The sequence below is a fragment of the Somniosus microcephalus genome, chromosome 5 (genome assembly GCF_052327205.1).
Source record: "Somniosus microcephalus isolate GS21.2 chromosome 5, FLI_Smic_1.0, whole genome shotgun sequence".
Taxonomy (NCBI): Eukaryota; Metazoa; Chordata; class Chondrichthyes; order Squaliformes; family Somniosidae; genus Somniosus; species Somniosus microcephalus.
The window spans coordinates 291,640,288-291,660,798 of record NC_140991.1 but is presented as its reverse complement, the minus strand read 5'-3'; the positions used below and the strand labels follow the sequence as shown (position 1 = coordinate 291,660,798).

General features: G+C 42.9%; 1 protein-coding gene across 8 annotated transcripts in view; it reads right to left on the bottom strand.

The window, feature by feature from the left end:
• The window catches only part of fhod3b (formin homology 2 domain containing 3b), a 724,225-nt gene that overhangs the window by 126,171 nt on the left and 577,543 nt on the right, over nucleotides 1-20,511 (bottom strand). For all 8 annotated transcript variants that reach the window (XM_085989128.1, XM_085989121.1, XM_085989122.1 and 5 more), the window contains one exon: nucleotides 13,414-13,539. In XM_085989128.1, coding sequence (XP_085845254.1) covers nucleotides 13,414-13,539 — 126 coding nt within the window. The remainder of the gene's footprint in view (nucleotides 1-13,413; nucleotides 13,540-20,511) is intronic.

Here is a 20,511-nt window from a genome sequence, read left to right as displayed (position 1 = left end):
CTTATCTGCTGCTGAAACCCTCAATTCCAATGCACTCCTGGCCGGCCTCCCACTTTCCACCCTCCGTAAACTTCAGGTCATGCAAAATTCTGATGCCCGTAACCCAACTCACACCAAGTCCCGTTCATCCATCACCCCTGTGCTCACTGACCTACATTGGCTCCCGGTAAAACAACACCTCGATTTTAAAATTGTCATCCCCTTGTTTTCAAATCACTCCACGGCCTCACCCCTCCATCTCTAATCTCCTCTACTAGCCTACAACCAATGTTCCCTGTAAGCTGCGCAGCTCTTTGCCGGTCCCGCGCAGCCAGGGACCAGCTTTTGCAATGTTAAAGTTCATGCATGTGCAAATCTGTGAACGGGTTGCCCAACCCCTTAGAGGAACCGCACAGCCAAAAAAAATTATGGGGAACATTGCCTACAACCCTCTGAGATATCTGCACTCCTCCAATTCTGGCCTCTTCGGAATCCCAGATTTTAATCACTCCATCATTGGTGGCTGTGCCTTCAGCTGCCAAGGCCCTGATCTCTGGAATTCCCTCCCTAAATCTCTCCACCTCTCTCCTCCCTTAAGATGCTCCTTAAAACCTACCTCTTTGACCAAGCTTTTAGTCACCTGCACTAATTTCTCCTTATGTGGCTCAGTGTCAAAAATTTTTGTTTTATAACACTCCTGTGAAGCGCCTTGGGACGTTTTACTATGTTAAAGGCGCTATATAAATGCAAATTTTGTTGTAGATGATGATTCGGGTAACCCTCTGTATTTGCAGGACTTGGAAGAAGAGGACATGTTCAGAGTAGGCATTCAAGACAAACACATCAACACCTTCAGGTGCTCAGTTATGCCTCACCCTTATGCGGTCATGTAATTGTACCTGGACCTATGAGAAAAGCCCAGCACAGCTATAGTACGAGTTCCAATGGAGATGGTCACAAACTGCCCACTCCTGCAAACAGATCTAAAAAGCAATTACAAAAGCAAAATACTGCAGATGCTGGAAATCTGAAATAAAAACAGAAAATGCTGGAAACTCAGCAGGTCTAGAAAGCAATTGCTGGACGGGGAATGACTCTGCAGGTGGCTTTCAAGGAAAAGCAGGCTTGAACTTGTACCTCACTGGGTCCTTCCAAACAACTATCTGCCAAATTTCCCAAATGCAGAGCAGAGGGGCCTTGTTTGCCCATGCTACTCATTTCATCCATTACCCCATGCAACAGGAGTGGCCTGTACACTTTCACAGTCTAGATCCCCCAGACTACACCGCTTTATGGATAGCTTGCTGGCCACAACCACCAGTGCCTTCCCCCCTTCATGAGTTCAACTTTCCAGTCCCGGGGAGAGGATTGGGGACTGCACCAGATCTCCCCCAGAAAGTACTGTGCACAGTTTTGGTCTCCTTATCTAAGGAAGGATATACTTGCCGTAGAGGCGGTGAAATGAAGGTTCACTAGATTGATTCCTGGGATGAGAAGGCTGTCCTATGAGGAGAGATCGAGTAGAATGGGCCTATGCTCTCTGGAGTTTCGAAGAATGAGAGGTGACCTCATTGAAATGTATAAAATTCTTACAGGGCTTGACAGGGTAGATGGTGAGAGGCCGTTTCCCCTGGCCGGAGAGTCTAGAACCAGGGGTCATAGTCTCAAGATAAGGGGTCGGCCATTTAAGACTGAGATGAGGAGACATTTCTTCAAGGGTTGTGAATCTTTGGAAATCTCTGCTCCAGAGGGCTGTGGATGGTCTGTCATTGAGCAGGAGTAGGCCATTCAGCCCCTCAAGCCTACTCCGCTATTCAATAAGATCGTGGTTGATCTTCTACCTCAACTCCACTTTCCTGCACTATCCCCATATCCCTTGATTCCCTTAATATCAAAAAATCTATCGATCTCTGTCTTGAATATATTCAATGACTGAGCCTCTGCAGCCCTCTTGGGTAGAGAATTCCAAAGATTCACCACCCTCTGAGTGAAAAAAAATCTCATCTCAGTCCTAAATGGCCAACCCCTTTTTCTGAGACTGTGACCCCTGGTTTTAGACTCCCCAGCCAAGGGAAACATCCTCCCAGCATCTACCCTGCCAAGCCCTGTGAAGTAACCAAATTACTATTATACTTTAATTTTTATGTTAGAATATGTATAATGTAGCACCAATGTACAAGGTGGAGGTAATGAGTCAATTCATACCCGGAGTTAAACGATATATGGGTCTGTATATTGCATTTACCCAGTTAAGCTTTAAAAACATGATTAAGTGACTTCAAATGCTGAAAAATTAAACTGCAGAGCAACTCGTGGGAAGATTGGGGAGGATGTCTGCTTGGCCAGGCGAGGCAGCACATATACAAGATAACATATCTAAGAATTCGTTTGTAGTAAACTCACAACAGGGTTCCATTACATCAAAGTATGGTGGGACTAATCAGGATTTGCTTGCTTTGCAGAAGTAACCCAGAGACAAGGCCAAAAGTCTGTGCTTTGCACAGACTGAACGAGGACTGTTATCTTAAGAAAACATGCAACAAGCAAACCACCTCGCTAGAGACAACTGGACGGTTGTAAAGCAATTAAGATGAGGCTCCAGTCACAGAAGGTGACAGGACCAACTGATAACAGAACTGCGAGTTTGTAGGCGGCAGGAAGGATGAAATGTCACGGTTTATAATTGCCATTTAGCTATAACTCTGTATATGCTGATAAGCTTTGCACCCGCCCCTAGGGCAGGGGTTTGATTTTTGTATAATTGTGAACGTTGCTAGGATATCGGTGGAGTCGGATTCAGACAGCGATCTGAAAGGTTCTCCCCAGGCCTGAATAAACCATTGTGACTTCAATTAGTTGGTCTGTCTTTCTTACAACAAGCCGGTGACGTCGATCTTGTATATCACTTGGTCCACACTTTGGGGGCTTACTTCAATTGGCGATAAGAATGGGATACGCGATCTGAACAAAACTCTCGGACAACGATAACCTAAGACGGGCGAGTATGTTTAAATTACCACCTGTAAAATTAGAGGTTAATCGCTGGCGAGACGTCAAGTAAGATCGACGTACAAAAAGAACTATAAAAAGAAAGACACCTTTAGTTGAAGGCGGTTAAAACTGCCGGACTGTGGTACCGGAAAACAGGGCTTTAGAAACATGGTAGGCCCACGAGGTGTGGCTCTTAAAAGTAGTTGTTAAACGGGTTGTTTTAGCACTTGGTGAAGGACGAGTCCTTCTGGCCGGAAAAGTAAACTGACAGGGGCGGTGAGTCACCTAACCCGAGAGGCAGGAAATCCTTATAAGCTGAGAGGCGGCGAAATCTCAGTAAACGAATGAATGATTGTACAATCGTGAGTAAATGAAATAACTCAATAGTCACAAAGAGGTTAAAACGGACAAGGGTGAGGTCTGTCACAAAAGCCTAGCCTGAGCCGGAATTAAGAGGACAGTAGTCCCACGTGATGGCCAGGATCAAGTAGGACGTAGAGAGACAGAGACCCCACAGTATCAAAATCTTGTGACTAAAGGGTTGGTGTGTGTGTTGAATGAAACGGAGTGATTTACAGGAAGTAAGGAACTAACTAAGTTAACGCTATAGTGGCGAACGTAGTGTACAAACCTAATTTACCAGCAACGTGAAATTTTATTAGATATATAAAGTGAGACGAGTGAATTTAGAATCATTAAAAAAAAGGAGATGGAAAGAAGGATTCCCCACTGTGTGGGGACCTGGATTCTATAACCCGATTCCTGGTAGATAAAAAAATAAAAAAAGACGGTGCAGAGAGCCAAAGGGCTTGGTGGAGGGAACAAACCAAAGATAGAGGGGAAAGGGGGAATGGTAATCTTAGCTTGTTACCAGAAACAATGTAAGGAATCAAAACAGAAGGGAGAGATAAAGAAGGAAAAAGATCTAATTTGCAGGCTAACCAATTTGAAAACTCAGCAAAGGAAGAAAAAAAACAAACAGGGATTTGGAAAGCCAGGGAAAGCTGCTGAGTCACTGATGTAAAAAGAAAAAAAGATAAACTTAAAGCTTTACCAACATGGAAGTTATTAGCATCTGTACCGAGACAAATAAAACACAAGATTTGCTGAGTGAAAGGAACCTTAAAAGTATGCTGGAATTTCAGGTTGTATGAAATTGTGTGTTAAAGTGTGAAAGTTTTCCTACGTTTTCCTGACTATGAATGTTTGAGAGGTTACAATATTCCTTTGTCTGAAAGTCTGTCCTTAAAAAAAAAGAAAATGTCTGTTGTGTGTTTTAGCTCCACCTACTTCTCTGTGTTAAAAAAAAAAGGCATTTAACCCTTTTGTCTTGTCTTGGATTTTGGAAGTTTTAAGCAGAATGAAAAAAAACCTACTACAATTTAAGTTAAGCTGGTGTGTAAAAACTGAGAAGAGCAACAAAAAGTTTGTTTAACAAAAGATTAAGTTTCAGTCTAAGATTTAATCTTGGATTCGCGGTTGCTATGGTGAAATCTTCTAAAGCAGTTTGATTTGATTTGTTTAAATGTGAAAAACTAATTTTTCTCCAGTTATATTCAATATTTTTACAGTATTTTGGAAAGGCATCTGAAGAAAGGACAATAAGAAATATGACGTAATTTACTGTTTTCTGCAAGAATGTGCTATTTTGTTTTGTTTTATCTGTTCTGTTCATGTTTAATTAAAGTGTGAAAACACAACTGTCTTTTCGATCGGGAACGTTTTTTTTTTAAAGTTACGTGAAGTGACGCAATAATGTTTTGCTCCACCTTCAAAAGCCTGCAAAGGAGTTAACCCTTTCCATTGACAGCTGTTTAAGTTCACCAAGCAACAACTTTAGTAATGAATTTAAAGATATTGGACATTATTAAATTTAAGTTTCTTAATGTTAAGTTAATATTTCCCCACAGTGATAGAAGGAAAATTATGATTTGATAAATGGAAGTTATCTTATAAACTAATTGCAGCACCGTCTCAAATGGCCGGAAGGCTGCTTGGGAGGCTGTCCTGTTACCCAAAGATAAATCTATACAGATAGTTAGAGACATGAGGCCAAATACCAACAGATTAAAAGGGATCTAGAACAGGATACACGGGACGACCAGAAGGAGGTCCCAGCAATAGGTAGGAAGGTGATGGCAAAAATAATACCAGCCAAACCAGGGCTAGCACCCAGATGGTCAGGACCTTATGAAGCATTAATGAACTGTGACACATGCGCTTGTATAGATGAGTCTGGAACGGGTAAAGGAAGGTGGACGCACTGGACTCAGTTAAAAATATATAACAAAGACAATGAGTAAGCCAGAGATGGTGCCTTTTGAGGAGAGTGAGGAGTATGCTAGAAGGTATAAAGAATGGGAAGGGGAATTTCGACATATATCAATGATAGGGCTGTGTGTGATGTTAATATTATACACCGTGGTTTGCATCTTCAAGTATATCTGGAAACAGAGCCACAGACCAAAAAATGAACCAGATGTACAGCATTTTGAACTGTTCGAATTATTCTACTCTTATACGTTCTAACTGGCTGGTGACGACCAGCCCCCTTTTTGTAATTACAGGAACATTAGACGTCCGGAATGAGGTGGAACGTCCTCATCTTGGTCCTAGGGATGAACATAAGTATTGCCGTTGTCGAGGGGGATTAGTAATAAGGAAAACACAGGATGAGGTGTATTTTAGTGTGGCATGTAGAGTTATTAAGCTTGCCATTAATATGAGTACTTTTGAGATGCCCGCAATGTGTAACAATCATACAAAACAAATATGGAAATCCCTGTGGGTAAAACAATTAGAGGGTCCACAGGGAAAATCTATCTTACAAAGATGTAAGAAACGGGGAGTATTGGAAATGGCCGGAGCAGAGTATGCGACCGGGTTAGCAACAGTTAATAGCCTGGACATAGAAGGAGTAAACAAAGGAGTAGAAGAACTACAAGCAAAAATAGAGAAGTTACTAGCTACCGGAAATAGCCAGCAATTGGCACTGGCAGGAAAACAAACAATAAAGCAATTGTTGGGGGTGGAAGAGATAGTAGCCCCCCATGCAGAAACAATCAATACAATTATTGATCGACTTAATAATGCTTCTCGCCAAACCCTTAAGGAACTAATATGTGCCATGTATGGCTCATGGCTATTGTTGAATGCTCAGCATAACATGAGGCAAATAAATAATGGACAGATCCCTGATTGGATTACTAATGAGGATCTGGAACCTTGGATTGACACAAATAAAAGCCTATGTAAGGGGCGTAGAATGGGACAAGTATACCGGGCAGGCAATTGTCTGACCCCATGGACTAAGGTGATTGGCTTTGTACTGGCCATCCCACAACTCCCAGAAGAGGGACAGCCCCTATACGACGTGATTAATATAGGAGAGGTACAAAGGGAGAGTTGGGTTAAATATCATGATGTCCCTACCAAGGCACTTTGGGAAGGGGCTGAAGATAATAAACAGAAGAATGGAACCTTAAGGGGGGTGGTAATGGACGGGTGGCACCACAAGGGAAGGACAAGGGCATGCACACACCCCCCCACCGAGGGAGACACATCCGAGTGCGGATTTACAAAAACCACCAATTGCACCCTTGAGGTACACCCAAGGGGGATACACCGAACAAGGTTAGCACCAAAGAACAATGGGACATTTTGTGTCACCTCAACTGAACAGAAATATGAATATCAAGATCTGACTTGTCCCATTCCCCAACCAAACTTTTGTTTTGATCCAAAAATATCTACACAGATAGGACACCAATATATACACCCACCAAGACCACAGGAAATGAAAACCTGGTCACTTGATAATATGGGACTTAATAAAGAGGTTGAAACTTATTTCATACCAGAGCCCAAGGCAATTCCTAAGTTAGAGGAAGAGGACGCTTGGAAGAAATTACAGCAGGAAACAAAGGAAATTTTAAAGTATTATCATAAAATAGAAGACTTAAAGAAACAACAAAAAGATATTAGTACAACATTAGCGGAAACCCCTTGGTACAATAAGATCTGGAACTGGGGGCTAAATGTCGATAAACACCCCTGGATAAGGATCATATCACACGTGTTGGTAGTTGTGCAAGGTGCCGTATTAATGATCCTTTTGTTCTTACTTTGTGGATATTGCTGGTGGCGAAAGAACCAAACCCTAGCACAAGCCGTAACCAAACAAATAAAGAAGGAAGGAGAGAAAGAAACACTGTTGCTAACCACCAACAAACAAGGGGTAGGGCGTGAGAAGAATTATGAAAACTGTGTTTAGGATTGCGGAAGTATGAGTACTAGACACCCTGGCTTGGTACCACCAGGGCGACGGTACTCATAGCAAACAATCTTAAAATATAGCATATTGGGTCAAAGTGACCAATGGGCCATAAGGGGGGACTGAAGTAACCAAATTACTATTATACTTTAATTTTTATGTTAGAATATGTATAATGTAGCACCAATGTACAAGGTGGAGGTAATGAGTTAATTCATATCCTGAGTTAAACGATATATGGGTCTGTATATTGCATTTACCCAGTTAAGCTTTAAAAACATGATTAAGTGACTTCAAATGTTGAGAAATTAAACTGCAGTGCAGCTCGTGAGAAGATTGGGGAGGATGTCTGCTCGGCCAGGCGAGGCAGCACATATACAAGATAACATATCTAAGAATTCGTTTGTTGTAAACTCACAACAGGGTTCCATTACATCAAAGTATGGTGGGACTAATCAGGATGTGCTTGCTTTGCAGAAGTAACCCAGAGACAAGGCCAAAAGTCTGTGCTTTGCACAGACTGAACGAGGACTGTTATCTTAAGAAAACATGCAACAAGCAAACCACCTCGCTAGAGACAACTGGACGGTTGTAAAGCAATTAAGATGAGGCTCCAGTCACAGAAGGTGACAGGACCAACTGATAACAGAACTGCGAGTTTGTAGGCGGCAGGAAGGATGAAATGTCACGGTTTATAATTGCCATTTAGCTATAACTCTGAATATGCTGATAAGCTTTGCACCCGCCCCTAGGGCAGGGGTTTGATTTTTGTATAATTGTGAACGTTGCTAGGATATCGGTGGAGTCGGATTCAGACAGCGATCTGAAAGGTTCTCCCCAGGCCTGAATAAACCATTGTGACTTCAATTAGTTGGTCTGTCTTTCTTACAACAAGCCGGTGACGTCGATCTTGTATATCACTTGGTCTGCACTTTGGGGGCTTACTTCACCCTGTAAGAATTTTGTATGTTTCAATGAGATCACCTCTCATTCTTCTAAACTCCAGAGAATATAGGCCTAGTCTACTCGATCTCTCCTCATAGGACAATCCCCCCATCCCAGGAACCAGTCTGGTGAACCTTCATTGTACTCCCTCTATGGCAAGTACCATTTGCCTTCTTAATTGCTTGCTGTACCTGCATGTTAGCTTTCAGTGATTTGTGCACAAGGACACCCAGGTCCCTCCGAACACCAACATTTTCCAATCTCTCACCATTTAAAAAATACTCTACTCTTCTATTTTTCCTATCAAAGTGGATAACTTCACATTTCTCCACATTATATTCCATTTGCCATGTTCTTGCCCACTCACTTAGCCTGTCCATATGCCCTTGAAGCCTCTTTGCATCCTCCTCACAACTTACATTCCCACTCAGCTTTGTATCATCAGCAAACTTGGATGTATTACATTTGGTCCCCTCATCCAAATCATTGATATAGGTTGTGAATAGCTGAGGCTCAAGCATTAATCCTTGCTGTACCCCACTAGTTACAGCCTGCCAACCCGAAAATGATCCTACTCTCTGTTTTCTGTCCGTTAACCAACCTTCCATCCATGCTAGTATATTGCCCCCAATCCCATGAGCCCTAATTTTGTTTAATAACCTCTTGTGGCACCTTATCGAATGCCTTCTGAAAATCCAAATACACCACATCCACTGATTCCCCCTTATCTATTCTGCTAGTTACAACCTCAAAAAACTAACAGATTCGTCAAACATCACTTCCCTTTCATAAATCCAAGTTGACTCTGCCCAATCCTATTATTATTTTCTAAGTGCCCTGTTACCACGTCCGTAATAATAGATTCTAGCATTTTCCCTACTACTGTCAGGCTAACTGACCTGTAGTTAGCCTGACATCAAGACTGAGAGCGCTAGACTTTTGGGCAATAAAGGAATCAAGAGATATGGGGATAGGGCAGGAAAGTGGAGTTGAAGTGGAAGATCAGCCATGATCTTATTGAATGATGGATCAGGCTCAAGGGGCTGTGTGGCCAACTCCTGCTCTTATTTCTTATGTTATTGTGTTCTTATGTATTGTAAAGTGTCCCGCCCCCACCGGCTCCCTTTAACAGGGGCCAAAAATGTGGAAAAAACGTAACCTCCTCTTTAGGAGTCCAGGCCACGTTCCACACCCGGACTTCCAGGTAAGCCTCACAGCCACTAACTGGCAGCCTGGTGTACCTCGTCTCACTAGCCAAACCACAGCTGATATTTCATCAGGTCCCTGAGAGGCAGGGGATGTGGGAACTCCTGGCATGGGGAGGTCCCTGCTACTGGCCCCAAGATCTCCTGGACTGCTGCCTTTGGTGGGGACAGTTAGAAGCTCCACCACTTTAGAAAGCCCCAACAAATCACTGATGCAAGGCCGAGATCCAGTGTATCCAGGTCCAGGTCCCAAATTCCCAGCCCTTTTGCTGCTGGAGCTAAAATGGGAATGCACCGGAACAGCTACAGATTTTTGTCTCCTAGATATTTAGTGTTAATGCAAACTGTTTTGCATCGACACTGGGATCCAGTTGCACTACAAGTTTAAGTATCAAAATCTTAGTGTCAGTCAGAAATAGGCTCCTTCTGGACATTGTCAGTTCATGTTCCTGAGCACCAGCCTTATTTTGTGCATTGAGTTGCTGAAATCTTGAATACTAAAAGTCTGTTTTGCAATTTTTAATCGATAAGGGCAAAACCTATTTTCTACGCATTTTAACACCGAATATTATAAAACAGAAATGTACAGAACTATAGAATATTTTATAAGTTGTTACTTTTGTGGATAAAAATTCATATTTTTAAATTTCTGATGATGTTGTCTGGTAGACAGATTGAAATCAGTTTCAATTTTTTATTTGTTCTTGGGATATTACTGATCGCGTTTACTGCCCAACCCTCGCTGCCCTGAAAAGCTGGTGGTGGGACCTCCCCTTGAACTGCTGCAATCCTGGCATTTATGGTGTGTCCATGATACTACAGTATTAGATAGGGAACTTCAGGGTTTTGACCCAGCAACCATGAAGGAATGGTGATATATTGGCCCAGAAATTCGGGTCTCCACGGGCGAGTATGCGCTGAGTACTCACCCGCAGGCCCAACAAAAGTGTCGGTTTCGTGCATGCACTGTGCATGCGCGGGAAACCGGAACTTCCGTTCCCTTAAAGGAAGGGGTTCAGAGGTCGAACGCGTGCACCGGAGAGGCAGCACGTGCACATGGAACTTACGGTTTTTTTCCAGGTTTCTCCGGGAGGGTAAGTCTCCAGGAGTTGCACTTTTAAAAAGCAGGTGCAAGGCCTGCTTTTAACAAGGTAAGTGGTGAATTAATTAAAATTAAAACATTGTTTCCACAGGTTTATTATTTTTAAATACTTTAATGAAAGGTGAGTTTATTTTTAGCCCTGTTAGAAAATGTAAATAATTTTTTCAAAAAATTTAAATTATTGTTTAAATAGTTATTTTATGTAATTTATAGTTATTTTAAAAATGTGATTTAAAAAAAAAATTATTTGAATTTTTAGTTATGTTTTGGGGCTTATAGTATTTATAGGTTTGACAGCTCTTCCTGACAACTTTATGAATGAGCATTTCCCTGCTACCATTGGCTCTCCATGGCCCACGTGATCCCAGGGGACGCTTCGAACTAACTGCGCCCCTGGGATACACAAGCACTGCGCGCCGGCAGTTGGAGGAAGCCCAGGATCGGAATCCCACGCGGGCCCACAGCACAATGACCGGCGCGCTAGGCAAGTGTAGGTCGGAGGCTTGCACCCGCGGGAAGCCTCCGACCCGAATTTCTGGGCCATTATTCAAGTCAAGTGAAGTGCGAACTGGAGAGGGAGCAGAGGTGATGATGTTCCCATGACAGGGCTGCTCTAACAGACAATTCTCATTCCCTTACTACAGTGTATCTGGAAATTTCTTCACAATTCTTGATATGAACCTAAAACCCTTGTTCTGTTTGAGCATTTGTCAACTAGGAATAAATAATTACACCCCTCTTTTCCTTGTCCTCACATTTATGATAAAAGAATTGTAATTTCCTTCTGCATATGAAATGATATCATCTTTGGCACCTGACAATGTGACCAGTGTTAATGCAAGACATGCTAGACAGTAAAGGAAAGTGGAAAAAGCAAAGATCCAAAGTGTCAGCTGCCATTTACATAAAATCCAGTAACACATTTCAACAATTTATTCTTCCAATAATATAGCACACTGTGGGAATTTCAAGCTACATGGAAAAGTGATATGTTTCGATTCTGCGAATGTAACACAGCACAGAATATAAACCAGAAAGTGACAAAGGGCCATTCTTCAACGCAAGCCTTAAATGTTAAAGTGTTTCACAATCAATAACATTCTCCTCTGTTCTTGTCAGATATGGAAGCAAGTGGTAGCTTTTAATTTGGATCTCTCTGTCTGATATTTAGTCTAATAATTTTGATACTTTCGATTGAATTTATAAGCAACTTGAGGAGTGTTTCTTTAAATTATTAAAACCATGATATTGTCTTTCCCAGACCTATTTGGGACTGTAATAGGAGAAGCTTGGCAATCAAAGCCTTGTAGTGCACACTTCTTATATTGCTGCTCCACACTAAAAGTCAAGGCTGTGCCCAATCTGGATTCTCAATTTGTGTTACTTTTGGAAGAGACCGTGATTATCTACTGACTCTATAAACAAGGTCATTGTGTAGCAATATGTTTGCTAACAACTATTCAGTTCTGTGGTGCAATGACATAGTGCGATCTAATTGCTATTTAGTTGGCAAGATTTGGAAATTTGTCAAATGCTTAAGCCAAGAAGCATTAAGCAGATAAGGCGAGATGAAGTAGGGTGGGAGGAGGCTCACGTTCAGCATAAACACCGGCACAGATTAGAATGGTCGGTTTCTGTGCTGTAAATTCTATGTACAGTACTTCTAATCAATAAAGTTCGATAGTTTTTCCAAATGGGCATGGGTCACAGTACAAAATGGTTCCAAATTCAGCACTAATTGGCAATCTGACTAAGAGGAGAGCATAAAGCCTGCAGGATCCTATATACTGCGGGCTTTATATAACATCACTCAGATGAAATATATTCTCTGAATACCATTCGTCATAGTCCATCAAATGGAAACTCTTAGCGGATGAGGAAGTGCGGGTCTATCATAGATGAGTGGCAAGTCTACATGGATAAAATGCACATGTAAGTATATTGGACTGAAGCTCAAGTGACTAAACCTTTATCCAACTTTTTAATGTGCAGGGAAATAACAGGCCTTGTAAATATTATGAGCTTACATAGTGTCAAATGTATAGCACTGTAAAACATGTATCCCTGTAAAGCGTGTTCCTTGATAAAGTGTTGACTTCTGCAGAGCTTACAACCCTGCAAAATGTATACTTTCCACAGCCACATCCCCCACTATTAATTGCTGTGAGAGCCTGTGCTATTATGGTCTGTCTCTTTAGAGAGAGCCAAAAATGTGGTGCAAATAATCACTCCGCTTTCTTTACTTTGTATAGAATTGTACTTATTGTTGACCTATCTGCTAGACTCTAAATGTTACATCCGAGTCCTTGGATCGCAGACTGTTCCATTAGAATAAATACAAAACAGCACGTCTGTTTGTGAATTGTGGTACAATTTAGTGCATACTCTTAAAGGGCATGAGAAAAGATGGAAACTAATCACATCACATTTCTGTTAACTGTATAATATTAAATTGTTATATCAGATAATAATAACTACACTGGAATAGCCAAGAGGAGAATTACAGAAACACTTGAGCATTTGTCTGCTCCTATCCCATGGTCCAATATAACGGCCTTCTCTGGTTGGCTAGCTCAGACTATGACACTTGGAACAGTAGGGTGAACATCCTCAACACAAACATAGGGCGAGGGTAAAGATCGCAAAATAAAAAAAGGATTTGTGTTTTGAAATAAAAAGGAAAGCAGTGAATTCGGCAAATCCGAAATAAAAACAGAACGTGTCAGAAATACATAGGTCTGTCAGCATCCAAAAAGAGAAAAGACTGGTTAGCATTGCATGTTCAGACTTTCCATGGAACGGACAAAGGCAAACAGAACAACGATTCCAACATGGACAGGCCTGCTGTGTATTTCCAACAACTTCTGTTTATGGTTGTGTTTCGAGATCTCATTCCTGGTGGGAAGAATTGCACAAACCTGTCAGGTTTTGCCTCAGGAGCAGGCGAGATAGAGGTCTTGTAGCGAGAGCTGGAGGTGGTGGGTGTACTGAGCCCAGAGTAAAGTCGAGATCCCGTGTAGGCACTGCTGCCATAGCTGCTGTATCTGCAGGAACAGGGAGACAGAGAGAGAGAGAGGGGGAGAGAGAGAGAGAGAGAGAGAAGAGCGACAGTTAGCTGGCGAGCATGCTAAAGAGCCCCATTACTCAGTGCGCAGTGCAACAGAAAGCAGCACACAAGAGACAGCCACGGCTGTACCAGACAAAATAGAAAAGCAGCAGGATGTGTGCGCAGAATGCATTGTATTAAATTGCCACCGATACAGTATTTTCCACACTTACTTGATTACTTTAAAATTCAGTGCGAATGCTTCTACCAGTTGTCCTAAACTGGTCGTTGGCGACAGATAGAGACCTCAGTTTTACAGCACTATTACATCACACGTGTGGTCACATGACACTGTGTGGACAGTGCAGGTACATAAAGCTGACGCTATGTTAAACGTGTGGCCCAGATGTAGCTGACATGGCACATGTACAGGCGTCACTGTGCATCACACATGTACAGTAGCTTTAGCTTACAGTATGGTATGAGCACTGCTGATGTTACAACAGTCATATTTTGATCAGACCTCTATCTCCGATTCCAGTTTAAAGAGGAGCTGCAGCCAATGGTAAAGTGTCTTGCAATTTTGCGTAACTTATCCATATTTTTAGAAAGGAGAATGCACACATGCAATTGGTAACATGTTGGCATTGTTGCATCACTGATTACATCTGCAGGTACATACTTTAGATTAAGAGTAAGTTACAAATCCAAAGACCAAACTGCACATGTTCCTGCTGGAGTTATCAGCCATGTGTCAGTGAAGGCTATTTTCCCTGGGCTAAGCCTCCTCCAATACCTCCCTCTATATGTTGCCAACGTGCCTTAAACTGATAACTATATAAAAAGGAAAGTGCGATCTTCTGATGCTATTGTTCTGGGCCAACATTTCAAGAGAAAAAGTAGCTTTTGGTTGTGGCATTTCATCAGGTTGTGGCCACGTCAATATCCTAAAAGGCCACGGCTGCTGAACCGATTTGGCAATGCCACAATCAGGGTGCTTGCTTTACAAACCAGAAGTGCGGTTGGTTCAGGAGTCTTGCATCTGGCAGCTACACTTTTGACGTGTTTTATGAATCCTCGCAGTCGAAATGCTAAAAAAGGAAACGTCACAATAGCGGAGCTCCCTAAGTGGCACATTGCATAATTGAGTATGATATTGCACCCAGGGGCCCATTAAGCCTGACATCATACTACTGTATCAGAGATCTCAGTTGAACTCAACTGTCTTCAATCACAGCCGAGTGTTCCTTTCACCCCTTCAGATTTCAGTACTCAAAAAGTAAATCAAGTCAAATTTAAAATAAGCTTTAAGGAGCGATGTCTTCAGTGGCAAACCTTCTGTGTTTGGGATAGTTTAGGCCTGAACACACTACTGCACCAAAAACACTGCAGCACTTGATCACAACATACTAATATGAATGAAGAGCAGCTGCCTCCCCTTCCCAGTGACAGGCAGAGCCTTTGCAAAGCTCCTTGCGTCCCTTTTGATGAACCTTAGTGCGGAAGTCTATTATGAGTTAGAAGTTTTAATAGAGTAAATAAGGAGAAACCTTTTCCAGTGGCAGATGGGTTGGTAACCAGAGCACACAGATTTAAGGTGATTGGCAAAAGAAGCCGAAGCGACATGAGGAAACAATTTTACACAGCGAGTTGTTGTGATCTGGAATGCACTGCTTGAAAGGATGGTGGAAGCAGATTAAATAGTAACATGTCAAAAGAGAATTGGATAAATACTTGAAAGGAAAAAACTTAGAGCTATGGGGAAAGAGCAGGGGAGTGGGATTAATTGGACAGCTCTACCAAAGAGCCGGCACAGGCACAATGGGCCAAATGGCCTCCTGCTGTGCTGTATCATTCTCTAAGTGATAGATGCTCACAGCCTTAATACATCTGATCTCAGAAATAATGCATGCGTTTTGAGGCGATTATTTCATCCCAATTGTTTCTTTTTTTTTTAATGTAATAATCTCCTTACAGACTGTTTAGTCAGGCTGAATTCCATGCATGCTTGGTTTTGAATTTAAACAAAAGCCCCATGATCGAGAAGGTCACTGGTAAAAGGATACTACAGCTTTTCATCCTGGGTTAATATTAAATTATATAGCAGGTATATTTGATTAAATGTAATGCAGTAAGCTCAAAAATGTAAACAGTAATGGAATGCTCATCCAACCCAAAGTGGGCAGAAGTCTTTTTTGAAGGGGGGTTGGGGGTGTTCTAGACTGTGTCTTTGAGGCCATAACCTACATTTCTATATAACACAGAGACAAGCAGCTACTGATTGTACAGAATTCTGGGACATAACTAAATAAGCCTGTCAGATCCCCAAGCTTTCAATATAACGAAAGGGCAAAGATCTTTTATAACACACACACTTTATTTTTTTTTAATTCAGCATTTTGCAGCCCGCCCTGCAATTAGAAAGGAAACACAAAGAGGCAGATTTCTCCCCAGTATCTCAAGCTAATTTTGTCACCCAGCCAACAGAAGGTGATCCAAATTATGGATTTTATGTGCACAAGATAAGGAAACATATTTCAAACCTGTCACTACTTTACTGCTTTTACAGAAAGCATGTTGATGTTTCCACTGTGGCTCGTGGCTGCAGAGTAGAAATTCCTAGCAATACCTGCAACACACGGACACGTGGCAGGCACGAGGCCTGGCTTCATTAGTTTGGTGCTGTGGCACGATTGTGGTGCAGGAAGAGAGTGCGCAGAATCAAAGTTTAACAATTGTGCGCGCAGAAATAGTGCAAGTAAAAGCAAAGGGAGTTGGTACAAGGAGAAGGTTAGTGCACTGTAAGCTAAAGGACTACAATATGTGGGCCCTCCTTCCCTTCAGTACGTTAGAAGAGATTGTCCTTGTTGATATATTTGTGTGGATTTTATGCTCAAAGTGAAGGGTGTCAATCCTGGGAAATGGAATACCTGCTCATTGCAGGAATGTAGTGTCAGCATCAGACACTCCTGCATCAAGTATAACACAGCCAGATAGAGTGAAGAACCAACAATGTGGCATGACCCGAACCAGAACAGCATTTCTGTTTTACATCCCAACCATCCTTGTGGTATTTCTGCATACGATTGGCAATTTACTGCCAATTAATGATAAATTATGGCTAGTTTTATGCCGTGGACTCAAACGCAACAACAATTTGGTTAAGGCCGCCCAAACTCAGTTCACATTGGATCCTTACAGCCAGCAGTAAAGTAGTGGATTTGAACCTACGACCCAGCGTGAAGGGCAGTGTGCTGGCCCACACACCTCCCACAGATTGATTATTTTCGTTTACTTAACAATAGCACCCTTCCAAAAATCAGTGAGGGCTTTTCTTCGAATTAATAGGAACCTGACGTGGGTCATTGCATGCAAATAACTTAAACAGAAGCCGAGTGATTCGATGTACCATAACTGTACATGTAACATAACAACCAAACAAGTTTTGGGGTGGGGGGGAAGATTGCATGTGTAATTTGATCAGGTGGCATGCAGAAAAGTGCAATGGGGGGGGGGGGGGTGGGGGAAGAGCTACTTCATGCCAAAATATTGTGATTTACACCCGTGGTTCCGGTCCTATAACAGGTAGATTTGGAGTAGTGTGTGTTATAAACCCTTTCCTCACCAGCAAGGTTCAACAGAAAGGTAAGCAGTTGGAATAGAACTAGTTAGTATGATGCAGCTGAAGGCAGGATTAGATTGCGGGCTGAAGTGATAAGTGTGCTTCAGACACATGAAATCTAGCAATGATGGAATGGCATTAAAGTGTATGTCCATACAAACCTCCTTAAATTGGAAGAGGCAAAGGGGTCATAATTTCTAAGGTACATATCTGCAGTATGGGAACTACAAGGGAGAGAGCAAGGATAAGGACAACATGGTTACACAAACGTTTGTATTTTGAAAGCTATATTATACCATAATCCACAAAGATCAAAAACATAAAAGCACAGAATATTACCATAGCATCGTTTCACAGCTCTATATAGCAATGGAATGAATCTCACATTGAGAACCGTGGGATCACTAGAGGGCAGTAGACCCAAGCATTGCTCCAGCTAAGCCCCTGGCTCTCTGGTTGGCCCAGTTGTCTCATCAGCTTTATAGCACAGCATCTTTTACTTAATTGAAGTATGGCATGCCCATATAACAAACCCTGTTATCACTGCAACAAACACACAGCGTGTGTGGCATCAGTAACAGACTACTGCCGCACGAGTAGGATAACACAACATAAACCATAAAAGTGAAGCTCAAATCATTCAGCTACCGGTATCATCTGAAAACAAACACACACAAACACAATGGCCCGTATTTTCCGATCCCTACGGGTGTGTACGGGCTGTGTACACACCCGTAGGGACCTCGCAAGTGCTGGCATGCGCTGAAAACCGGCACTTCCGATCTGTCAAGAATCCTCTCGACAGATCCTCCGCCTGCCCTGGAGAAGGGCCTCTGCGGGGGGAGAATTCCGCTTTCTACAGAACCTCCGCCCACTGAAAACCCTTAGAAATCTTACGCCTGGTAAAAGCAAGTGTAAGGCCTGCTTTTACCAGCATAACAGTTTAAAAAAGTAAAAAAAAAAAAAAAATTTCCCCACTCACTTTTAATTTAAAAATACTTAAAAAAAAAGTTTATTTTTAGCCCTGTAAAAAACTTTAATTCAAAAAATTTAATTAATATTTAATTTAATGTAATTTTAATTAATTTTAAAAATGTGATTTAAAAAAAAAAACGGTTTAATGTTTTGATGTGTTTTTTCAGTGATCCCCATTCATACTTTCGACAGGTCTAAGCTGTCAAAATATGAAGGGGGATTCCCTTCTCCCATTGGTCCCCCATGGCCCACGTGATCCCAGGGACGCTTGCGAACCGCCTGCACCCCACGGATACCTGGGCCCTGTACATTTCATCGTGGAGAGGCCCAGGAGCGGAAATGGCCGGACCTCTGGCGCCCTCGGGCAAGGGTGTAGATTTTTTCCAGATTGGAGGCCTCCGCACGCAGGAAGCCTCCGACCGGAAAATATGGGCCAATGTAAATACTTACTACTTAGGGAGAATCAGAGGTAAAGGTGAGAGTATGTTCCCAGAATTGGAAACATTAGTGAATGCAATGCTCTAATCAGTGTGATCTGGACTGCCACTATATTACAAGAGTTTCAAACTGCAGGGATAGCATAACATGTGACTTAATGCCAAAACACAGAATTTTATAAACCTGTGATTCAAAAAGGATAATAAACATTGAGGGGGAGAAATTGAGTATAGCCCCGTTTGGGGCGCCAGCCTCGCCAGGGTGCTAAAAGTAGCGCCCCGGAAACATTCGCAGCCGCCCGCCGGAAATTAAGTGGTAGCGCCCCAAAGGGAAGCGCGGCGTGACTGGAGGTGCCCCGCATCCCTCTTGGGGTGCGGCGACTGAATATCGTGGTGCAACGTGCCACAGCGCCACACGCTGCGGCACGTCGCGCTGTGGTATTGCAGGCCTTCCTCCCCTTCTTAAAGGGGAGGGGCCTTGTGCAGCACAATTTGGGGCCCAGCTGGGCCCCCCAAGGATCGCGAGTGCAGGCAAAAGAGCCCGACACCGAGGAGAAGTGCCGGGCTCTTGGAATGCAGCCGGCACTCCACGGGGGGGGGGGGGGGGGCGGTTCAGGAGGCTGGGGACGGGAGCGCAGGCAGGTGGCCAACAACAAAAATGGCTGCCCCGCATCTCTCCTTTAATTTGCACCTCCCCGGCCACAGGTAGGCCCCCATGAACCGGTCGGACATAGCGTCCGGCGGTAAATCAGGGACCGCTTCCAAATATCGAGGCCGGGGCGTCAGCAGGGCGCTGCGCACACCGATGACGTCATCGGTAGCGGCGCAGCGCTAACGGCAAGCACCACCACTAGCGTCCCGCAGAATTTAGCGGGAGGCATGGACAGTGCCGCGCCCGGGAGCCAGTTGGCTCGTGACCCACTTAGCGCCCTCTTAAGGTGCTAATGGGTGGCGCAGCCAACTGAATTTCTCCCCGAGGTTACAGGGCCATAATGTGCTCTCTGCATTGACACCCTAATCTACAAAGTGAAGCTAAAGTCACTTATGGGTGCCCTATACAGCCTGAATCACAATCCCAGACGTTTTTCTTTAAAAAAAAAATTTACAATAAATTAATTTTTCTCTGTTTACTTCCCTTCAGTGAACTTTCCATTCATTAATAGCATTAAATTTTCCTTTTTTAATCCCATCAGTATGGCTGCTAAATTTGACCCCAGCTCTGCACTATTGCGATAGAAGAGACTATTTTAAACTGAGAATCTGACACCAGACCTTTTTTTTTTTTTGCTTTGTTTTCCCTGAAAAATAAAATCTGTAAGGAGTTGACAAATTGGAGTGTATTATACTAAAATGCCATCCACCTTATTTTATCAGCTTATATCCAGGCTTGCAAACTCTCCTGCACCTGACATAAGAAATAGGAGTAGGAGTAGGCCATACAGCACCTTTGAAACTACTCCGCCATTCAATAAGATCATGGCTGATCTTCGACCTCAACTTCACCTTCCCGCACATATCCCATATGGCTGCTGAATTTGATCCCATATCCCTTGATTCCCTTAGAGACCAAAACCCTATCGATCTCAGACTTTAATATACTCATCGACTGAGCATCCACAGCCCTCTGGGGTAGAGAATTCCAAAGATTCACAACCCACTGGTTGAAGAAATTCCTCCTCATCTCAGTCCTAAATGGCCGTCCCTTTATCCTGAGACTATGACCACTAGTTCTAGACTCTCCAGCCAGGGGAAACAGCCTCGCAGCAGCTGCCCTGTCGAGCCCTCTCAGAATCTTATATATGTTTCACTGAGACCACCTCTCATTCTTCTAAACTCCAGAAAGTATAGGCCCAATCTACTCAACACTTACAGCAGACTCACTTGGGAAGTCACAATCTCCTTTCTGAGGAGCAGCAACATTCCACATTTTTTTGAC